Here is a 20,751-nt window from a genome sequence, read left to right as displayed (position 1 = left end):
CTTTAGTAACATATAAATAAAATTATGTGAGACTTCCTGGTATTCATGGTAATGGAATCACACCCAACAGTAGTCAACACCTTCATGAGGAAAGAAAACTGAAGCGAGACAAAGGTAAACAGTTGGCTTGATTGGCAAATAGCCCTTTTCCTTGTTGTAACTTAACTTTAGTAACATGTAAATAAAACTATGTGAGACTTCCTGGTACTTTTTGTTCTACTAAACCACATTCAAAAGGCCACCTAACATATTTGACCTACTGATGGAAGGGAATAATTAGATTTTTAGATTTTATTGTCAAGTGTGGGAGTACAGGAGTATAGTGAAAAGTGTATAATTTCAGCACAAATGGAGCCATCTTAGGTACCAAAGTACCCACGTACAAAAAAGGCTTAGGTACAAAGTAGTAAGAGAAACGAGAGTTAAAAAGTTAAGCATTACTTCACAGAATAGTAGAAAAATAAAGAAGTAAAATTAGTAAAAAGTAGAATTAAAAATTAAATATAGTTCATCAGTCTATGGGGATCTAATGTCACTCAAGATCTGTTGAGTTATAGAGGAATGGGACTTGGTGCTATATAGGATACGCATGGCAGAGTTTGAACAGGTTGGAGTTGAAGGAGCATTGTGCATTGTTTGAGAGTCCACACAGCTCAGCTTCCTCCTTCCCAGGCTCAAACATGTCTTTAGTGGCAACTACATCAGGTGGGAACAGAAAACAGGAAATTGGACCAAAAAGAAGAGAACTTGCATGTTGAAATAAGAAACTTGCAGTAATGCTTTGCACATTACGAAGAACAACTTCTGTTCATAAAATGTCTTTAAATTTACAAGATATCCCATGGCATTTAACAAATTGGGATAGGGAGAGGAGTGGACATTGAATACGAAGTAGGAGAAGTCAGTTAAGTCAGTCAGTTGTTCTGAAGGATTGGTTTTGAAGGTGGAGAGAAGATTTAGCAAGGATAATTAGAATTAGTGAGAGTGTTGAAACACCTGAAGTCTCTGCTACTGATGGTGGAGCACAAAAATCCACAGGCTGAACAATGGAGTGAGTCAAGATGTTTGGTTAGAGGAAACTGTACAGTTGTGTGAGACCACAGAGAAGTCTGTGAATTAGATGACAGATTTTGATGGCATGTCTGCAGGGTCTGGAACTTAATATAGTATAGGATAGTAGGGAGGAAACAGGTTCTAGTCTTCGTTAAACAAGCAACATTCAAGTCTTTCAGGATTTTAGCCATTTGAATTGTGGCGATGCTGTGGCTTTAAGTGGTATATTTTGTCCTGGTTTCTTTTAAGAAAGAGTTTGAACAAGAGGTGACGAGCTGTCCGTGGTAACATAAAGCGCTTGTGAGGCGTTGGGTTTTTTAAAAACTGTTGGAAAAATAGCCTGGATGGATGTGACCAGCTCTCAGACCAGGATTTCTAGGTTTTTTTTTTAGCCTTTATATTTTTAGAAGCTGTTGGAGATTTAAACAAGTAGAAGTTATTTTTCCCTCTCTCGGTTTCAGCTAGAAGCTGGGGCTTCTCTTCCTACTGCAGGCATTGCATGTTAAAAAATCTGATTTCTGAATTTACCTTTATGCCGAGGGGTGTGTTTATGTGTCATTGCTATATTGGAACAGTTAAGTAGTAATAGTTACTGTATCTATTATTCTGTTATGTTTCTCATCAGAGTTAAGTTATTCTAAGTTCTTCTTTCTTTTGTTTGTATTTTAACTATAGTGTTTGAACAAATTGTGTTTTGCTTAAACGCCAAGTAGTTTGAATTGTATCTGGAACACATCACTTTATATTTGCCTTTATTATAAGAAAATAATTAGCACCTAGGCTACCTTCTTCAAATATTTTGAAGGGAGTCTGATCTGGAAGCGTTATTGAGCTCATCTCACAAATTACATCTCATTCTCAGTTATAATCAATGTGCTGTTGTAGACTGACAGAACAATTATGGGTGACAGCTAAAACTCTAAAATACGATCCAAACTTGCACACCAGAAAGTTCGGATTCTTGTTTACATACAGCTTGGCAGATGCCAAGAGCTTCTCTAGTACTTCACCCAAATGGCCATTCTCTATATAAGCACCTGATTAGCAGCTATTCAGCTATAAACACATCACCACACAGTTTGATTTCATCACACAAGCATATTTCCAACGGCATGCCCATTAGGAGCTGGGAAACTGACTGAGTTTTCTTTCCCACTAAGGATAATTGTATAACCCCTGACTAGTATCCGCACCCTGGTCAGTTAACGTAAGTATGGAATGAATAGTTCAGATATCCCCTGGCCCTCCCAAATGATCCATGTTGCACTCTCCCATCTTGGGCACTATGATGAAGGGACAGAGGTAAAGAAGAGCTTAAGTGATATTTGTCAAGAACTGTGTATTTTGCCATCGTGGTGCTGAAACCTACCTGTTTAATTGGGATTGCACGGCCACTTCCAATATTATCTGCTTTACTGTCTAGACTCCTCCGCTCTGTATCACTTCCCCGCCGAGTCTGTGGAGGGAATGAGAACATAGTGTCAAACCAAAGTTGAAGTGCTTGTTCTCATTAAAAACATCCTGACTCTCCCTCTGCCTAGAATGAAACACCTTAGAGTTTTTACAGTGATGGTAATAACTGAAGCTAATGCTGAAGTCTGACTCTATGAAGGCTGAGTGAGTAGCAGAATTGTGGCCAGATCATCACAAGGATAAATATAAACACACAGCAACCCATATCTATCAGCAAATCAGAAAATCCACTGCACTGCTGCATACAATAGAACTGTTGTTGTAGTATTGCATGGCTGTGACTGTTTCCTTGGCATCTTTCACATACTGTGGTGTTCTGTCATCCTGTTGAGGTCCAGCTTTTCTCTCAAGCAATGGAGGGGTTCACAATGCATTTGGTTTTCCAGCTACAGAGATGGAAAATTGAGACTGAAAACTCATTTGCTAGCTATTACAATCACATCCGTCCCATTTATCATGGGGGTATAAACCACTGCTTCTGAATGGCTGACCAGCAGTTTTTAATCCTCAGAAAACAGACTGTGTTTTTTTAATCAAACAAGTCAGCAGAATAGAAAAGGTCACATTCTGAAATTCAGCAATTAACCCTTCGACTGGCAACAACTTCAATGAAATTAGCTCGTCAGCCTTCCAGTTATGTACCTATCTCTGCTGAAACTCTGGATTTGATTCTCTCTATTCCAGCCTCTGCTCTGACAAGCACTGGAGCAGTTCTAGCAAAGTCAATAAAAGAGTTCAGCTTCATGTTTCACAGCTGTTACTGCTTTCAGTCTGGCTACTGAAAGATTAGAGAAGTGCAAATTAGGATGCATGTGAAAGGCACCATATCCAGCTCAGATCATACATGAATTTGAAATGTTTTGACTCCCTCTGCAATTTATGTCACATGATTAGCTTTTAGTCCTTTCGAAAAATGATGTGGGAATCATTTTTGGGAATAAATTGGACCACTTGATCCAGGTGAACATCCAAAAACACCAAATTTGGAACATCCTTTGTTACATCCAGACTCAAGTATTTCAATGCTGGTCTCCATCAACTCCAAACTGTTCAAACTCTACCACGTGTATCCTATATAGCACCAAGTCCCATTCCTCAATCACCCCACAGATCTGGAGTGACATTAGCTCCCCATAGACTGATGAATTATATTTAATTGTTCATTCTAATCTTCAAATCCTTCCATGGCTTCACCCACCTTCTCTCCAATTTCTTTCAGAATGATCTATATTCCCAAACATCTACTGTACATTCCCCCTAACCTCTTGCCCATCTTTGTGTTTTCACCTGGTTTGGATTCATCCTCTGAGGTTCCCAACCTAAACATCTCCATCTCTTATAAAGCTACTTCCAAAGCCAATTGCTTTGACGAGGTTTTCAATCTCTTCCCAACACAGCATGCGTTCTTCGGGGAGTGGGGGACAGAGAGGCAGAGAAAGAGAGAAAGAGAGAGAGAGAAACAAAGAAATTACTTTGCATAAATGAAACTCCTAAAAAAAACGATGATCACGAGCCAATAATCTGTTCCTTTGTGATGGTGACTGATAGAAAAACAATAGCCAAGACACTGGGGATATCTTCCCTGTTCTTCTTTAAAATTGTTCCATGCGATCTTCAATGTTCCATAGGATCTTCAAGAATATACATCCTACCAAAAAGATAGGCAGGTGGGCAGAGAGGTGGGGTTGCCTTATTAGTAAGAAATTAAATTAAATCAATAGTAAGAAATGAAGTAGGGTCAGATGTGTAGAATCTGTGTGGGTAGAATTGAGGAATCACAAAGGTAAAAAAGCCATAGTTGGAGTTATGTCCAGACCTCCAAACAGTAGTCAGGAGCTAGAGCGCAAGATACACCAGAAGATAGAAAAGATGTGTAGGAAAGGCAAAGTTACAGTGATCTTGGGGGATTTCAATATGCAGGTGGACTGGGAAAATTAGGTTGGTAGTGGATTGCAAGAAAAGGAATTTGTGGAATGTCTATGAGATGGATTTTTGGAGCAGCTTGTGGTGGAGCCCACTGGGGAACAGGCAATACTAGATTTAGTGTTGTGCAATGAGGCAGACTTGATAAGGAAGCTTAAAGTGAAGGAACTCTCAGGAGGCAGTAATCATAATATGATTGAATTTACTCTGCAATTTGAGAGGGAGAAGATAGAATCAGAGGTAACCGGATTATAGCTGAATAAAGGCAACTACAGAGGCATGAGGGAGGAGCTGGGTAGAATTGATTGGGAGGAGAGCCTAGCAGGAAAGACAGTGGAACAGCAATGGCTGGAGTTTCTGGGAGTAATTCAGGAGACACAGAGATTCATCCCGAGAAAAAGGAAGCATGGTACAGGGAGGGTGAGGCAACCATGGCTGACGAGGGAAGTCAGGGGTAGCGTACTTCAGTTGTTGGTAAAATGTTGGAGAAGGTTATAAGAGATAGGATTTATAATCATCTAGAAAAGAATAATCTGATCAGGGATAATCAGCACTGTTTTGTGAAGGGTAGGTCGTGCCTCACAAACCTTATTGAGTTTTTTTGAGAAGGTGACCAAACAGGTAGATGAGAGTAAACTGTTGATGTGGTGTATATGGATTTCAGAAAGGCGTTCGATAAGGTTCCCCACAGTAGGCTATTGTACAAAATGCGGAGGAATGGGATTGTGGGAGATATAGCAGTTTGGATCAGTAATTGGCTTGCAGAAAGAAGATAGAGGGTGGTGGTTGATGGGAAATGTTCATCCTGGAGTCCAGTTACCAGTGGTATGCCGCAAGGGTCGGTGTTGGGTCTACTGCTGTTCGTCATTTTTATAAACGACCTGGATGAGGGCATAGAAGGGTGGGTTAGTAAATTTGCAGACGACATTAAGGTCGGTGGAGTTGTGGATAGTGACGAAGGATGTTGTAGGCTACAGAGAGACGTAGGTAAGCTGCAGAGCTGGGCTGAGAGGTGGCAAATGGAGTTTAATGCGGACAAGTCTGAGGTGATTCACTTTGGTCAGAGTAACCGGAATACAAATTACTGGGCTAATGGTAAGATTCTTGGTAGTGTAGATGAGCAGAGAGATCTCGGTGTCCAGGTAGATAGATCCTTGAAAGTTGCCACCCAGGTTGACAGGGTTGTTAAGAAGGCATACAAAGTTTTGGCCTTTATTAATAGAGGGATCGGGTTCCGAAACCATGAGGTTATGCTGCAGCTGTACAAAACTCTGATGCGGCCACACTTGGAGTATTGTGTACAGTTCTGGTCACTGCATTATAAGAAGGATGTGGAAGCTTTGGAAAGGGTGCAGAGGAGATTTACTAGGATGTTGCCTGGTATGGAGGGAAGGTCTTATGAGGAAAGGCTGAGGGACTTGGGGCTGTTTTCGTTCGAGAGAAGAAGGTTGAGAGGTGACTTAATAGAGACATATAAGATAATCAGAGGGTTAGATAGGGTGGACAGGGAGAGCCTTTTTCCAAGAATGGTGACGGCGAGCACAAGGAAGCATTGCTTTAAATTGAGAAGTGATAGATATAGGACAGATGTCAGAGGTAGTTTCTTTACTCAGAGAGTGGTAAGGGTATGGAATGCTTTGCCTGCAACGGTAGTAGATTCGCCAAGTTTAAGTATATTTAAGTCGTCATTGGACAAGCATATGGACGTACATGTAGGTTAGATGGGCTTCAGATTGGTATGATAGGTCAGCGCAACATCGAGGGCCGAAGGGCCCGTACTGCGCTATAATGTTCTATGTTCTATGTTCTATAAAAGCAAAAGAGAAAGCATATAACGTGGCGAAGAACAGTGGGAAACCAAAGGATTGGGAAGCTTACAAAGACCAACAGAGTGCAACGATAAAAGAAATAAGGAGGGAGAAGATTAAATATGAGGGTAAGCGAGACAGTAATATAAAGGAAGACTATAACAGTTTATTTTGATATATAAAGGGCAAAAGAGTGGCAAAAGTGGACACTGGGCCACTGGAAAATGACACTGGAGAGATAGTAGTGGGGAACAAGGAAATGGCTGAGGAACTGAATAATTACTTTGCGTCACGGTGGGCGGCATGGTGGCACAGTGGTTAGCACTGTTGCCTCACAGCACCAGAGACCCGGGTTCAATTCCCCCCTCAGGTGACTGACTGTGTGGAGTTTGCACATTCTCCCTGTGTCTGCGTGGGTTTCCTCCGGGTGCTCCGTTTTCCTCCCACAGTCCAAAAATGTGCAGGTTAGGTGAATTGGCCATGCTAAATTGCCCGTAGCGGTAGGTGAAGGGGTGAAATGTAGGGGAATGGGTCTGGGTGAGTTGCGCTTCGGCGGGGTCGATGTGGGCTTGTTGGGCCGAAGGGCCTGTTTCCACACTGTAAGTAATCTAATCTAATCTAATCTAATCTAAAAAAAGTCAGTCTTCATGGTGGAAGACACGAGTAATATCCCAAAAAATTCAAGAGTTGGGGACAGAGCTGAGTATGGTGGCCATCACCAAGGAGAAAGTGCTAGAAAAACTGAATGGCCTGAAGGTGGATAAATCATTCCTGATGAAGGGCTTTTGCCCGAAACATCGATTTTCCTGCTCCTCTGATGTTGCCTGACCCGCTGTGCTTTTCCAGCACCACTCTAATCTAGACTTTGATTTCCAGCATCTGCAGTCCTCATTTTTGCCTGGTGGATAAATCTCCTGAACCAGATGGACTACATCCCAGAGTTCTAAGGGATATAGCTGAAGAGATAGTGGAGGTGCTAGTGGTGATCTTTCAGGAATCACTAGAATCAGGGAGGGTCCCAGAGGACTGGAAAATCGCAAATGTAACATCCCTGTTTTAAAGGGAATAAGGCAAAAGATGGAAAATTACAGACTGATTAGCCTAACCTCAGTCACAGGTAAGATCCTGGCATCCATTGTGAAGGATGAGATTTCTGAATGCTTGGAAGTGTTAAATTAAATAGGGCAAAGTCAGCATGGTTTCATCAAGGAGAGGTCATACCTGACAAATCTGCTACAATTCTTTGATGAAGTGACAAGCAGGTTAGTCCAAGGAGAACTAATGAATGCTATCTACCTGGACTTCAAGAAGGTCTTTGACCACGTGCCGCACAGGAGGCTACTGAGTAAGATAAGGGCCCTTGGTGTCAGAGGCAAGGTGCTAGCATGGATAGAAGCTTGGCTGTCTGGCAGAAAGCAGAGAGTGGAGATAAAAGGGTCCTTCGCAGGATGGCAGCTGGTGATAAATGGTGTTCCACAAGGCTGAGTGTTGGGACCACAACTTTTCACTTTATACATTAACAATCTAGATGAAGGAACTGAGGGCATCTGGCTAAGTTTGCAGATAATACAAAGACAGGTAGAGGGACAGGTAGCATTGAGGTGGCGGGGAGGCTGCAGAAGGATTTGTACAGGTTGGGAGAATGGGTAAAGAAGTGGCAGATGGAGTAGAACATGGGAAAGTGAGGTCATGTACTTTGGTAGGAAGAATAGAGGCATGGACTACTTTCTAAATGGAGAGAAAATTCAGAAATCTGAAGTGCAAAGAGACTTGGGAGTTCTAGTCCAGGATTCTCGCAAGGTAAACATGCAAGTTGAGTCAGTAGTTAGGAAGGCAAATGCAATGATGGCATTTATTTTGAGAGGGCTTGAATATAAAAGCAGGGATATACTTCTGAGGCTCTTTAATGCCCTGGTCAGATCACATTTGGAGTGTTGTGTGCAGTTTTGGGCCCCATAATCTCAGGAAGGATGTACTGGCCCTGGAGCCAGAGGAGGTTCACAAGAATGGTCCCAGGAATGAAAAGTGTAACATACGAGGAATGTTTGAGGACTCTGGGTTTGTACTCAATGGAGGGGGGATCTAATTGAAACATACAGAAAACTGAATGGCCTGGACAGAGTGGATGTTGGGAATATGTTTCCAATGGTAGGAGAGACTAGGACCTGAGGGCATAGTCTTAGAGTAAAGGGGAGACCTTTTAGAATGGAGATAAGGAGAAACCTCTTCAGCCAGAGAGTGGGGAATCGATGGAATTCACTGCCACAGAAGGCTGTGGAGGCCAGGTCAGTGAGTGTATTTAAGACTGAGATAGATAGGTTCTTGAGTATCAAGGGGATCAAGGGTTATGGGGAGAAAATGGGAGAATAGGGTTGAGAAACTTATCAGGTTTGATTGAATGGCGGGGCAGACTTGATGGGCTGAATGGCCTAATTTTTGCTCCCATGTCTCATGATTTTTACATCCACCTGAAGAGGTAGATGGAACCTTGTTTTAACATCTCATCCAAAAGACAGCGTCTTTGTGCAATGTTTGGAATGTTATGATTTAGAGGTGTTACATGACATTAAAAGGTGCTAGATTACTGAAAGTTATTGTTACTCACCAGCTCCATGTGTTTATGAGCAGAGTGCTTCCCCCTTAGAATTCACTCTCATTAGTAATGATACATAGCATATAAAAACTTGGGTTACATTCTGGGATATGAGGCTTCAAGCATTGCAGCCCCTGACCATGTACATTATTCATCCCTTCTCCATTCTTCCAACTCAGAGACTAGTTAGGCATCTCCTGTACAGGCCATCTCAGCCTCCTACAGTGGTCCCCAGCATTACAGATAACAGTCTTCAGCCAATTCGATTCATTCCACATGATAGCAAGAAACAGCTGGAGACACTGGATACTCTAAAGGCTGCAAGTCCTGACAACATTTGGGCAATAATACTGAAGATTTGTGCTCCAGAACTTGCTGCTCCTCTAGCCAAGGTGTTTCAATATAATTACAACAGTGGCATCTACCAGGCAATGGGGAAAATTGCCCAGTTATGTCCGTACACAAAAAGCAGGACAAATCCAACCTGGCCAATTACTGCCCCATCAGTCTATTCTTGATCATCAGTAAAGTGATCAAAGGTGTCATGAACAGTGATATCAAGCAGCCCCTGCTCAGCAAGGACCTGCTCAGTGACACCCAGTTTGGGTTCTGCCAGAGCCACTCAGCTCCTGACCTCATTATAGCCTTGTTTCACACATGGACAAAAGAGCTGAATTCCAGAGGTGAGGTTAGAGTTACAGCCCTTGATATCTGCGCTGCATTCGGTAGAGTGTGGCATCAAGGAGGCCTAGCAAATATGAGTAAATGGGTATCAGGGGGCAAACTCTCTGGTGGTTAGTCATACCTGGTACATTGAAAGATGGTCGTGATTGTTGGAGGTCAGTCATCTCAGCTCCAGGGCATTTCTGCAGGACTCCCTCAGGGTAGTGTCCTAGGTCCAACCATCTTCAGCTGCTTCATCAATGATCTTCCCTCCATCGTAAGGTCAGAGTTGGGAATGTTCGCTAATAATTGCACAATATTTAGCACCATTTGCGACTCCTCAGAGACTGAAGCAGTCCATGTTCAAATGCAGCAAGATCTGCACAATATCCAGGCTTGGCAATTAACACTCACACCACACAAATACCAGGCTCTGACCATCTCCAATAAGAGACAATCTAACCACTGCCCCTTGACATTTAAAGGTATTACCATCACTGAATTCCCCACTATCAACATCCTGGGGTTATCATTGACCAGAAACCCAATTTGACTCACCACATAAACACAGTAGCTACAAGAGCAGGTCAGAAGCTAGGAATACTGTGGGGAGTAACTCACCTCCTGACTCTCCAATGCCTGTCCATCATTTACAAGATACAAGTCAGGAGTGTGATGGAATATGCCCCACTTGCCTGGATGAGTACAGCTCCAACAACACTCAAGAAGCTTGACATCATCCAGGACAAAGCAACCCATTTGACTGGCACAATATCCACAAACACCCACTCCCTCCACCGCTGACGCTCAGTAACAACAGTATGTATTATCTACAAGAGGAACTGCAGAAATTCACCAAAGATCATCAGACAGCACCTTCCAAACCCACAACCATTTCCATCTAGAAGGGTAAGGGCAGCAGATACATGGGAACACCACCACCCTCAAGCTCCCCTCCAAGCCACTCCCCATCCTGGCTTGGAAATATATCACCGGTCCTTCAATGTCACTGGGTCAAAATCCTTAATGGTATTGTGGATCAACCCCCAGCAGGTGCACTGCAGAGGTTCAAGAAGTCAGTTCACCACCACCTTCTCACAGGCAACTACAGACAGGCAATAGCCCACATTTCACAAAGAAATTTAAAGAAGCCAGGTTGTCTTCAATTGCTCAGAGTGAATACAGGGCACAACGATCAATAATCCTAACCCTAACCCTGACACTCTACAGGAGAGACTGCAAAATGGCCAGCAAAATCCAGGTCAGCAACTAAAGATCACAGAATTATTAAAATTCAAAAGCTCTGATGGACAGTTCTCTCTAGAAGGAAACATTATTGCATAGTATTAAAATGTTGCACAGACAATTTAATGGACAGATTTCATAATTTTGATTGGAATTCTTTTCACTTTATTCTGTTTGAATGATTGCTCAAACAGGGAGCAGGGATGTCTTGCTGTAATTGTACAGGGCCTTGGCGAGACCTCACCTGGCGTATAGTTTGCATAGCTTTGATCTCTGTATCTGTGCTGGCAATGGAGGGAATGCAGCGAAGGTTTACCAGACTGATTCCTAGGATGGCAGGACTAACGTATGAAGAGAGACTGGATCAGTTAGGATTGTATTCATTAGAGTTTAAAAGAATGAGGGGAGGGAGATCTCATAGAAACCTATAGAATTCTAACAGGGTCAGTCAGGGTAAATACAGGAAGGATAGTCCTGAAGACCAATGAATCCAGAACCAAGGGGTCACAGTCTAAGGAAACAGAGCAGGCCATTTTGGACTGAGATGAGGAGAAATGTCTTCACCCAGAGTGGGAAGCCTGTGGAATTCTCCGCCACAGAAGGCGACTGAGGTCAAAACATTGCATGTTTTCAAGAAGGTGTTAGGTATAGTTCTTAGGGCTAAAAGCATCAAAAGGGTATGGGGAGAAAGTAGGAACAGGGAACTAAGTTTGATAATCAGCCATGATCAGATTGAATGGGGGAGTAGGCTCAAAGAGCTGAATGGTCTTCTCCTAGTTTCTATGTTTTAAACAGTTTGTTTAAAAAAAAAAGAGTAATTTACTTACAGTGTGGAAACAGGCCCTTCGGCCCAACAAGTCCACACCGACCTGCTGAAGCACAACCCACGACCCATTCCACTACATTTATCCCTTCACCTAACACTATGGGCAATTTAGATTAGATTACAGTGTGTAAACAGGCCCTTCGGCCCAACAAGTCCACACCGACCCGCCCATACCCCTACATTTACCCCTTACCTAACACTACGGGCAATTTAGTATGGCCAATTCACCTGACCCTGCACATCTTTGGATGGTGGGAGGAAACCGGAGCACCCGGAGGAAACCCACGCAGACACGGGGAGAACGTGCAAATTCCACACAGTCAGTCGCCTGAGGCGGGAATTGAACCCGGGTCTCTGGCGCTGTGAGGCAGCAGTGCTAACCACTGTGCCACGGTGCCGCCCACTACCACTGTGCTGCCCATTTTATTGGTTACTTTTCTGCTGGTTGATACTGATATCTGGAAAACAGTTACAGGAAATCAAAGTAGTTTTGTTCTGTGATTGTTGATGATTAAAGAGTCTGAAATTGTTATAATTAATTTTAAATGTTGTACTTGAACCAATGATGATGTTTTGTCTGAAAAGTAAGAGAGGAATAAACAGGATGGTGAAAGATTGCAATGGAGGAAAGACAATGAGGGAGAGGGACAGTCAGAAAGAACAGAAATGAAAGCAGCATAATCTAAAATTCCTCTTAGTTAAATATAAACTGAATTTACTGAAGTGCAATTGCTCAAAGATCTTAGAAATGACCACTAATCCACAGGTTACAGAAATTCTGATTCACTTCCACCTGAACTGAAGCTTTAAATCTCATAGCTCCATGTCTAAAGTACTTGTCAGGATTCAACCAGATTAGTTAATGCACTTTGATATTTTGGCATCACGCTTTAAACATAAAGATTCTTCTCTTACACCCACCTGCCACCTCCAAAGACAGCATATTAATTAAAGCATATCAAACCAGGTGTACTGATCCCTGTTGGCAGTAGAATGTTCTGTATAAAAGTCCAAGAAACAATTACTGGTAATGGGATGTATAATTGGGCCACTGAGCACGACAGGACAGTTGAATTGTTAAGTTCTTTTTCCTGAGATTCTTACATTCTTGATGCAACTGCAATATGCCAACTTCTGTGAACAACAACCAAATTAAGCAAATACAATACAAACTTTGGAGAAACTCTTAACACTCTTCGCCATGCTTGCAAAGCATGTTGAGCGGTCTCTCTGAACAAAGGAAAGAACAAAGTTCTTCCTTTATACAAAATCTTTACATCACAGTCAGTAATGCTCACAAGACAACCTCCAGTCACTCCCCCACAGTCACATGTCCCTCAAGACACAATGCAGTGAACACACTATTTCCAGAAAAAATATAATGTAAATCATTCCTTGATGGTCAAATCTGTTGTAAATTGTTTTTTTTAACTACAGGGAGTAGTCAAAATTCCAACTGTAATGTTCTTACTGATTTTGAATGGGATGATAATGCAAATGTAAATTATCTCTGAATGATAGGAGATGGCCAGGTAAATGGCTCTGAATGGCAAGGGATGGGAATTCCTTACAATCCACCTGTAAGTCAGAGGCATCCCACCTTAGCCTTGGGACATCCAATTTCCAGCAAATCAGCGGAGCAAATTAAGTCTTTAGTATCACAGAATGACACCAACTTGGTAATTATCCAAAAACTTAACCATGTTGGCTGCACCATGTTCTTTTTTTTAATATCAGAATATGGCTTTCCACTGATAACCCAATAGCTATCAGTCTCCAGTTGGTGCAAAGGGTCACTAAGTTAATATCCCTGCATGGATTTGAGTTGAAGATTAGCCGCTATCTTATTGAATGGAAAAGAGGGTGTGAGGGGCCAAACTGCTTACTCTGGCTTTTATTTCTTATGTTCACTTTCTCAGAACATCCAGAGCTGTTAATCATTACAAACCCCATCATTGGCAATCCAGTTCTCCAAATCAAATAGGCCAATTCTAACATACCTCACTCTGATTAGACCAGCAAATTCATCCTGGGATAGTGCCCTGCAGACCTTCCAAATGTATAGTGCAGCATCACATCACATGGTGCAATTAATCACTGAACCCTCTAAGCTGGCAGGATGTCCACTAGTCAGCCAATTTACTATCAAGTGAATGCTCTCTAACAAGGATAAATACTTAGTGCTAGAAAATATTTGCAATTTTCTCTTGAAAATCTTCTGAGCTATTTCCTAAACAGCTCGTGGAATCCAACAAATACTTACAGCGAAAAGACTTGAACGTCTTTTTGAATGTTTGCGGACAGAACCCGGAGTACCAGAGGCTTGGCAAACATCAGCCCGCAGATCCCGGTGACTGATGTTCGGAGTGGAGGGAAGAGAAGATGAATAATCACTCATGTTTCCACCATTGCTTGCCTACAAAAGGTGAGGAAAAAATGATTTAAATGAAGTTAACATTAACAATTTAAAGATCAAGTAGTAAGATTCTTCCAGAACAAAACTAATAGACATAGGTTAAGATGAGGGGGCAAAGACTTAAAAAACAACCTGAGGGGTAACTTTTACACACGGAGGGTGGTGTGTGTATGGAACGAGCTGCCAGAGGAAGTGGTGGAGGCTGGTACAATTACAACATTTAAAAGGCACCTGGATGGATATATGTATAGGAAAGGGTTAAAAGAATATGGGTCAAATGCTGGAAAATGGGACAAGGTCAGATTGGGACGCCTGGTCGGTGTGGATGAGTTAGACCGAAGGGTCTATTCCATGCTGTATGGCTCTATGACTATAACTCTTGTAAGTCACATTGGATTTGAAGGCACATCCCTTTGTTACAAAATTCTACTCAGTGTGATTCTGTATTATTGGTCAATGCAGATAGTGCTAAGGGAGCTGCCCCTTTTCAGCAGTTTGCTCATAATCATCATTGGTGTAGAAAGAACACACTTGAACACAGAACACAGTCCGTCTTGATATATTGCAAGAGGTAAGGGGCATCCCATTCATGCCCAAAAAGAACTCATTTGGGTCAGACTGTGCCACAAGGGTTAAGCTATTAAGGACTAATAAGCCTGAAACATGACACAGAACCTGGACATTAAGGCGACTGACACATTGTAAGCTGTTCTGGGTACACCTTGCCTGCTGTCTCAAAAAAGAAGCCTCAGATTTTGGATGATTACTCCTGCAAGGTGTTCCTTTGAGGTTGACTAAAACAATCCTTCATCACATATCCAGGGTTCAGCGTAGACACCATTCTTTTTCAGAAAGCAAAAATACATCGCTGAAGCTCTGTCCCTCCAGTTAGTGTTACACAATTACGCTGCAGTGCAATAACAATGCACACATCTTATGGAGAAATGTTATTGCTTCATACCTATTATGAGGATCTTTTATTACCTACTGTTTAGATGTTGAGGCCTTAAAACAACATTAATCAATTGTCTAATGATCAAGTGGTTAGTGCCACCCAGAGAGAGGTGATAGATGGATCTCTGTGATCTAGGAGGCTGTTGGGTGAATCACAATGATTGATTTAGGATGTAGGTTTGCTCGCTGAGCTGTAGGTTTGATATCCAGACGTTTCATTACCTGGCTAGGTAACATCATCAGTGGCGACCTCCAAGTGAAGCGAAGCTGTTGTCTCCTGCTTTCTATTCATATCTTTCTCCTGTCTGAAATGACAGCCAGACGACTGAGAGCCCTCGGAATCCTGGTAGCGCACAAACCCACCAACACTCTCAAACAAAAACTAACAAACTTAAAAGACCCAGTACAACCCATGGACAAAACCAACGTCATCTACAAAATTCCATGCAAGGACTGCCACAAACACTACGTAGGACAAACAGGAAGAAAGTTAGCCACCAGGATACACGAACACCAGCCAGCCACAAAAAGACACGACCCTCTCTCCCTCATAGCCCTACACACGGATGAAAAAAAACACCATTTCGACTGGGACAACACATCTATCCTGGGACAGGCTAAGCAAAGACATGCCAGAGAATTCCTAGAGGTCTGGCACTCCAACCACAACACCATAAACAAACACATAGAGCTAGATGCCACCTATCAACCCCTCAGAAAACGAAAAGGAAATGACATCACCACAAACCCCAGGAACCCCATCCAGGAGAAAGATATAAATAGAAAGCAGGAGACAACAGCTTCGCTTCACTTGGAGGTCGCCACTGATGATGTTACCTAGCCAGGTAATGAAATGTCTGGATATCAAACCTACAGCTCAGCGAGCAAACCTACACCCTAAACCTCAACCTGAGCTACAAACCTTCACAAACCTTGCAACAATGATTGATATTTAGAACCAATTCAATCTTCTGTGACACTACCTGAAACTAGAAATAATTAATGATTGACCAGCTAGCCTACATCATTGATAACATCTGGAAAGACAGTAACATCATTAAGGTTTGGGACTCTTCCCACATAGTTGTGGTAAACTCTGCAAGGCAATATCCCAACACTTAGGGTGGTTTTAGTTGGATAGGTAAACGACAAGGGTTCAACAGGTTAAACTCCAATAGTATCCCATATAAACCTGATGTTCTTAGCCTGGATTCTGTAAACGTTTCTGGAGTTAGATAAGTGAGACATGTCCTTATTCTGCATTCCATGTTGGGCAAAGAGAAACTCCACCTTTGTGGACTTCTCATTTTGCTTTAGACACTCTTAAACACAACAATTTATTTACATATGTGTCAGACATACTGCTGACCTAAAACATTTGTTGTATGCTCTCATTCAAATTAACCACAAGGCAGTGAAATAGACTGAACTATTAGGACATGCACTGGTCATTAATTGAGGAACATACTACACAGCACATCGATCCACAATAGCAAAGACTTCCACAAGATATTATTAATGCTTAATGGTAAACAGTAAACAGGTCTAGTTTCAGCCGTTGAACACATCGCACAGAACAGCTGTTTGGTTTGCTGGAAATTGTGCGATATTTTAATTACATGCCTGAAGCAAGGGTGCTAATTGTGTATTTGCCCAGAGCTAAAAGACACAACATAAGTTGGCTTAGTCAAAATGCCAAGCGAACACAGCTTGGTATGACTAAGAGCTGACTTTGGACAATAGACTTGACTTTGAAAAGGGTATCTTGGAATGTGGGTCCCTGAACTGCCTCCACACACTGAATGACTAGTCTTTACTTTGTGCCCAGTAGATGCTAAGCAGATAAGCAGTGCCTTTTTTTGTCTCAGTGCTCTACATGGATTATCAGTAATGCATACTGAGATAAATGCAATCTGCTGCTGGAGGACCATCAACTTTGTGAAGGGCGTTCTGTGGTCTGCCTGAAACACACTGGTCTTCTATTGCAAAGAAATGTCAACTGAGTGTTGTAGACTGGCACATTTCCAAGGTCCATCCAGGACTACATGCTGAGGACTACACATACTAAAGCTTGGGACAAGCACCACAAAGGCTCAACAGGGAAAGACCACTTTCTAAGGCCCTCTTACCAAAGTATAACGAGGAGCAGCAACCTGTGTAAAATGCCTTGAGCTGTATGCACCAAAGAATATTTGATCTGAATTGTAAATGCACACTGTAATTATAATCTGTAATTGTAAATGCACTTCATATTCTGTATTGAAAAAGAATGATCTGTTTTGCACTTTATGCAATATCAAATTTGAACTGCTATGTTCCTTTAAAAATCCAATGAATAAACATTATTTTTGGAATAAAAAAAGAAAAAAGTTATTTCCTGATAGGGGAAGAGAAGTTGGAGGAAGTATCCTCTCCAGATAACTTCATGCAGCACCCAGATAGCAAGGTTTTTGGAGGCCGGGAAGTGAGCAAACTGCCCAGCATTTCAATCATGAATTCAATGGCATGCCACCCATTGCTGAATTCCCCCACTATGAACATCCTGGGGTTTCCATTGACCAAATGAACTTCAGCAGTTCAAGAAAGCAATTCACCACCACCTTCTCAAGGGCAACATGGGATGGACAATAAATTCTGGACCTGCACATCCCATTAATGAAAACATTCCACACTAAACTATTTCAATAATTGACGGAGGATGTAGCACTCATTTCCTATGCTTATCACGCTCTGCTGCTTGCTCTCACATGCACTGACACCCTCACTTACCTGACCGCTGTGAATAGTAGAGACTGGGGTAGAGGCAGCTGAATGGCTTGGAGAGCTTGGCAAAGACTTGCATGATGTAGCAAAAAGGTGTTGCTGTTTCTTAATGGCTGAGATCTTCTGTGTGACTGAAAGAAAAATAAAGGTGAGTCCTCTGTCGGATGAGAAGTTGCATTTTCTAACTAAGTTAACAAGAACACAAAGAATTCTGAAACTAGAAGATAAAAATAAATATGCCAAATTGTCAAGTATAAACAGGAAGCCTATAACTTGTTGACAAAAATAGAGAGAGGCCATTGTCAATGACTGTCGCACACATGGGCATAATGCCTTAAAGAATCTCAATGGGCACTTATGAGGAAGAACATCAGCCTGAACAGGGGACAGCTCTTTTTCACCAAGATTACTCAATGTGTGCGAAAAAGACAATGTTAAAACTAAACTATATAAACATGTTTTGATAAAAATTGTACAGCATTTAAGCTTTTTGCCCAACATTTTTGTAAGAATATTGTCTCTTTAAAACCAATTTTGCTATTCTAAAATGGTAACATCACCAGACTTCCTTTTCCTTAAACTTGCTCAAAGAAACTTTAAGCTAATATCCTGCCCTTTTTTGGGTACTTTTTGCGCAGCCAGCAAGTTCCAACTCATTATGAACCAATTTCAGCTAATTGGCAAAAACATTTAAAGGAGAGTTGTTTTGGCAACTTTTTCTGAAATGGTCATCAAGTGGGTGGTGGCTTGAACACCTACAGAGAAATAATTATAATTCAAAAGACTCAAAGCACCAACAATTCCCAGGAAGGCAGAAACTATTTTACAGCCCCACACTGGCAAGAGAAAATCCGGTTGGGAGTCATCCATTTGGCCCGTTAATCCAACTCCATCCAGAGTTTATGCCTGATTATTCGATCATGAATTCTCTCACACACCATTTGCCAATAGTTTAAGAAATACCAAGGCACTTAAGTTACTCTTTGGGATATTAGCAACAAGCAGTTAACTTATTCCCTTGAAATTTCTACATCAGTGCACATGTTAATCCATATACTTTAAGCACCTTAACACAGTGTTGAGGGAGAGAAAATCCCCTGGAATCACCAAACAGGGCTAAGGGTGAATTTTATGGTTCAGCCTTCCTAGTGCAAAGCGTCACCGGACTGGAGTGCGATTTGGAATCTTGAGGATGCTAGTCAGTGTGCCTGATTTGTGCCCTAAATTATCTTCCATTGGGAGTCTTGTGGCACAATGGGTAGTTTCCCTACCTCTGAGATAGAGGTTCTGGGTTACAATCCCACTCCAGAACCTGATGTCAAGGAAGGTGCGTTCATAACACAGCCAAACAGGTTGATTATTACCTCGCAAAGCATTCTGACACACCCAGAGCAAGTAATAAGAGAAGGAAAGGCTCCTGGCCATGGTTGCTGGGGAGTGCATCGAACAGCCTCTGCTCAGCTGTCCCCATGACTTGTCCTACCTGCCTATCTTCTTTTCCACCTATCCACTCCACCCTCCCCCAACCTATCACCTTCATCCCCTCCCCCACTCACCTATTGTACTCTATGCCACTTTCTCCCCACCCCCACCCTCCTCTCACTTATCTCTCCACCCTTCAGGCTCTCTGCCTGTATTCCTGATGAAGGGCTTTTGCCCGAAATGTCGATTTTACTGCTCCTCGGATGCTGCCTGAACTGCTGTGCTTTTCCAGCACCACTCTAATCTAGACTCTGGTTTCCAGCATCTGCAGTCATTGTTTTTACCTAGCCTCTGGGAAAAGGCTAGCAACAGTTCCAGGAAAAACTAGCTATTGAAACAGACACAAGGACATGCTCTATATGCCTCATGCATTCCTCTGTCACTGGACACAGAAAAGATAAGAATATCTTCTATTGTAGAAAAATCCTTGGTAATGCATGCCTGATCAGCAAAGATTTGGGATCAAGAGCAATAAATATTAAAGTTTGCTCCTGGATTATAAAGCTAACCAATCATGATTCTGATATATCTAGAAAAGGAAATAAAAGACAATTAACATTGAGTTGCAACCTAATGTTGTCCTTAGAGTCGAGAGAGCTTACCTGCAATCACACCTGTTCTCTCTTAAAATTCAAAGATAGACATTTCTGGATCAGCTTGTCATACATTCAGCTTGCTGTGCTGTTTCTGAAGCAGTTACAGTACGGGTGCTTTATTTAATCTTACTCCTCTAAGCTTTTCTGTTTCCATCTTCCTTTCAGAATTAAGATTTGCTGTCAACTGCCCAAGATTCAGCCAATTATTATTAGCATTAGTCTACACACCGAAGATCATCAAGTACAAGAATCTGCTATTAGAGGCTGGCAGTCATTCACTTCAAAGGTGAATAGAAAAGAGCCGAAACTTCACTTGTTCATTTGTATTTTAGTTTCCAAACAGTCATGTTCCATATCATATTCATGGTCAACATTTTGGCTAAGTACTGAATTCACCACCACCACGATGAACCCACCATCCCACTCCCCTTATAAACAGATATCCCATTCTCAGCTTTCCCTACATTACATGTAAACAACAACTTATATTTGTAACATGGTAAAACATCCCAAGGGGCTTTACAGGGGAGTTACCAGATAAAGATTGACACCAAGCCACTTAGGTCCACGCCCCCCTACGACCCACCTTCCCATCCTGGCACTTTCCCCTGGCACCGCAGGAACTGTAAAACCTGTGCCCACACCTCCTCCCTCACCTCTATCCAAGGCCCTAAAGGAGCCTTCCACATCCATCAAAGTTTTACCTGCACATCCACTAATATCATCTATTGTATCCGTTGCTCCCGATGCGGTCACCTCTACATTGGGGAGACTGGGCGCCTCCCACCAGAGCGCTTTAGGGAACATCTCCGAGACACCCGCACCAATCAACCAAACCGCCCCGTGCCCCAACATTTCAACTCCCCCTCCCACTCTGCCGAGAATATGGAGGTGCTGGGCCTCCTCCACCACCGCTCCCTCACCACCAGACGCCTGGAGGAAGAACACCTCATCTT

At 42.3% G+C, this 20,751-nt stretch overlaps 1 protein-coding gene across 4 annotated transcripts in view; it reads right to left on the bottom strand.

Annotated features, from left to right (window-relative positions):
• LOC122543279 (arf-GAP with GTPase, ANK repeat and PH domain-containing protein 1-like) overlaps positions 1-20,751 on the bottom strand; it is a 200,698-nt gene that overhangs the window by 36,758 nt on the left and 143,189 nt on the right. For all 4 annotated transcript variants that reach the window (XM_043681772.1, XM_043681769.1, XM_043681770.1 and 1 more), the window contains exons 7-9: positions 17,724-17,848; positions 13,848-14,000; positions 2,423-2,509 (exon numbers count right to left, since the gene is read on the bottom strand). In XM_043681772.1, coding sequence (XP_043537707.1) covers positions 2,423-2,509; positions 13,848-14,000; positions 17,724-17,848 — 365 coding nt within the window. The remainder of the gene's footprint in view (positions 1-2,422; positions 2,510-13,847; positions 14,001-17,723; positions 17,849-20,751) is intronic.

This window comes from Chiloscyllium plagiosum, chromosome 43 (assembly GCF_004010195.1).
Source record: "Chiloscyllium plagiosum isolate BGI_BamShark_2017 chromosome 43, ASM401019v2, whole genome shotgun sequence".
Taxonomy (NCBI): Eukaryota; Metazoa; Chordata; class Chondrichthyes; order Orectolobiformes; family Hemiscylliidae; genus Chiloscyllium; species Chiloscyllium plagiosum.
This window is presented reverse-complemented; position numbering and strand designations above follow the sequence as displayed.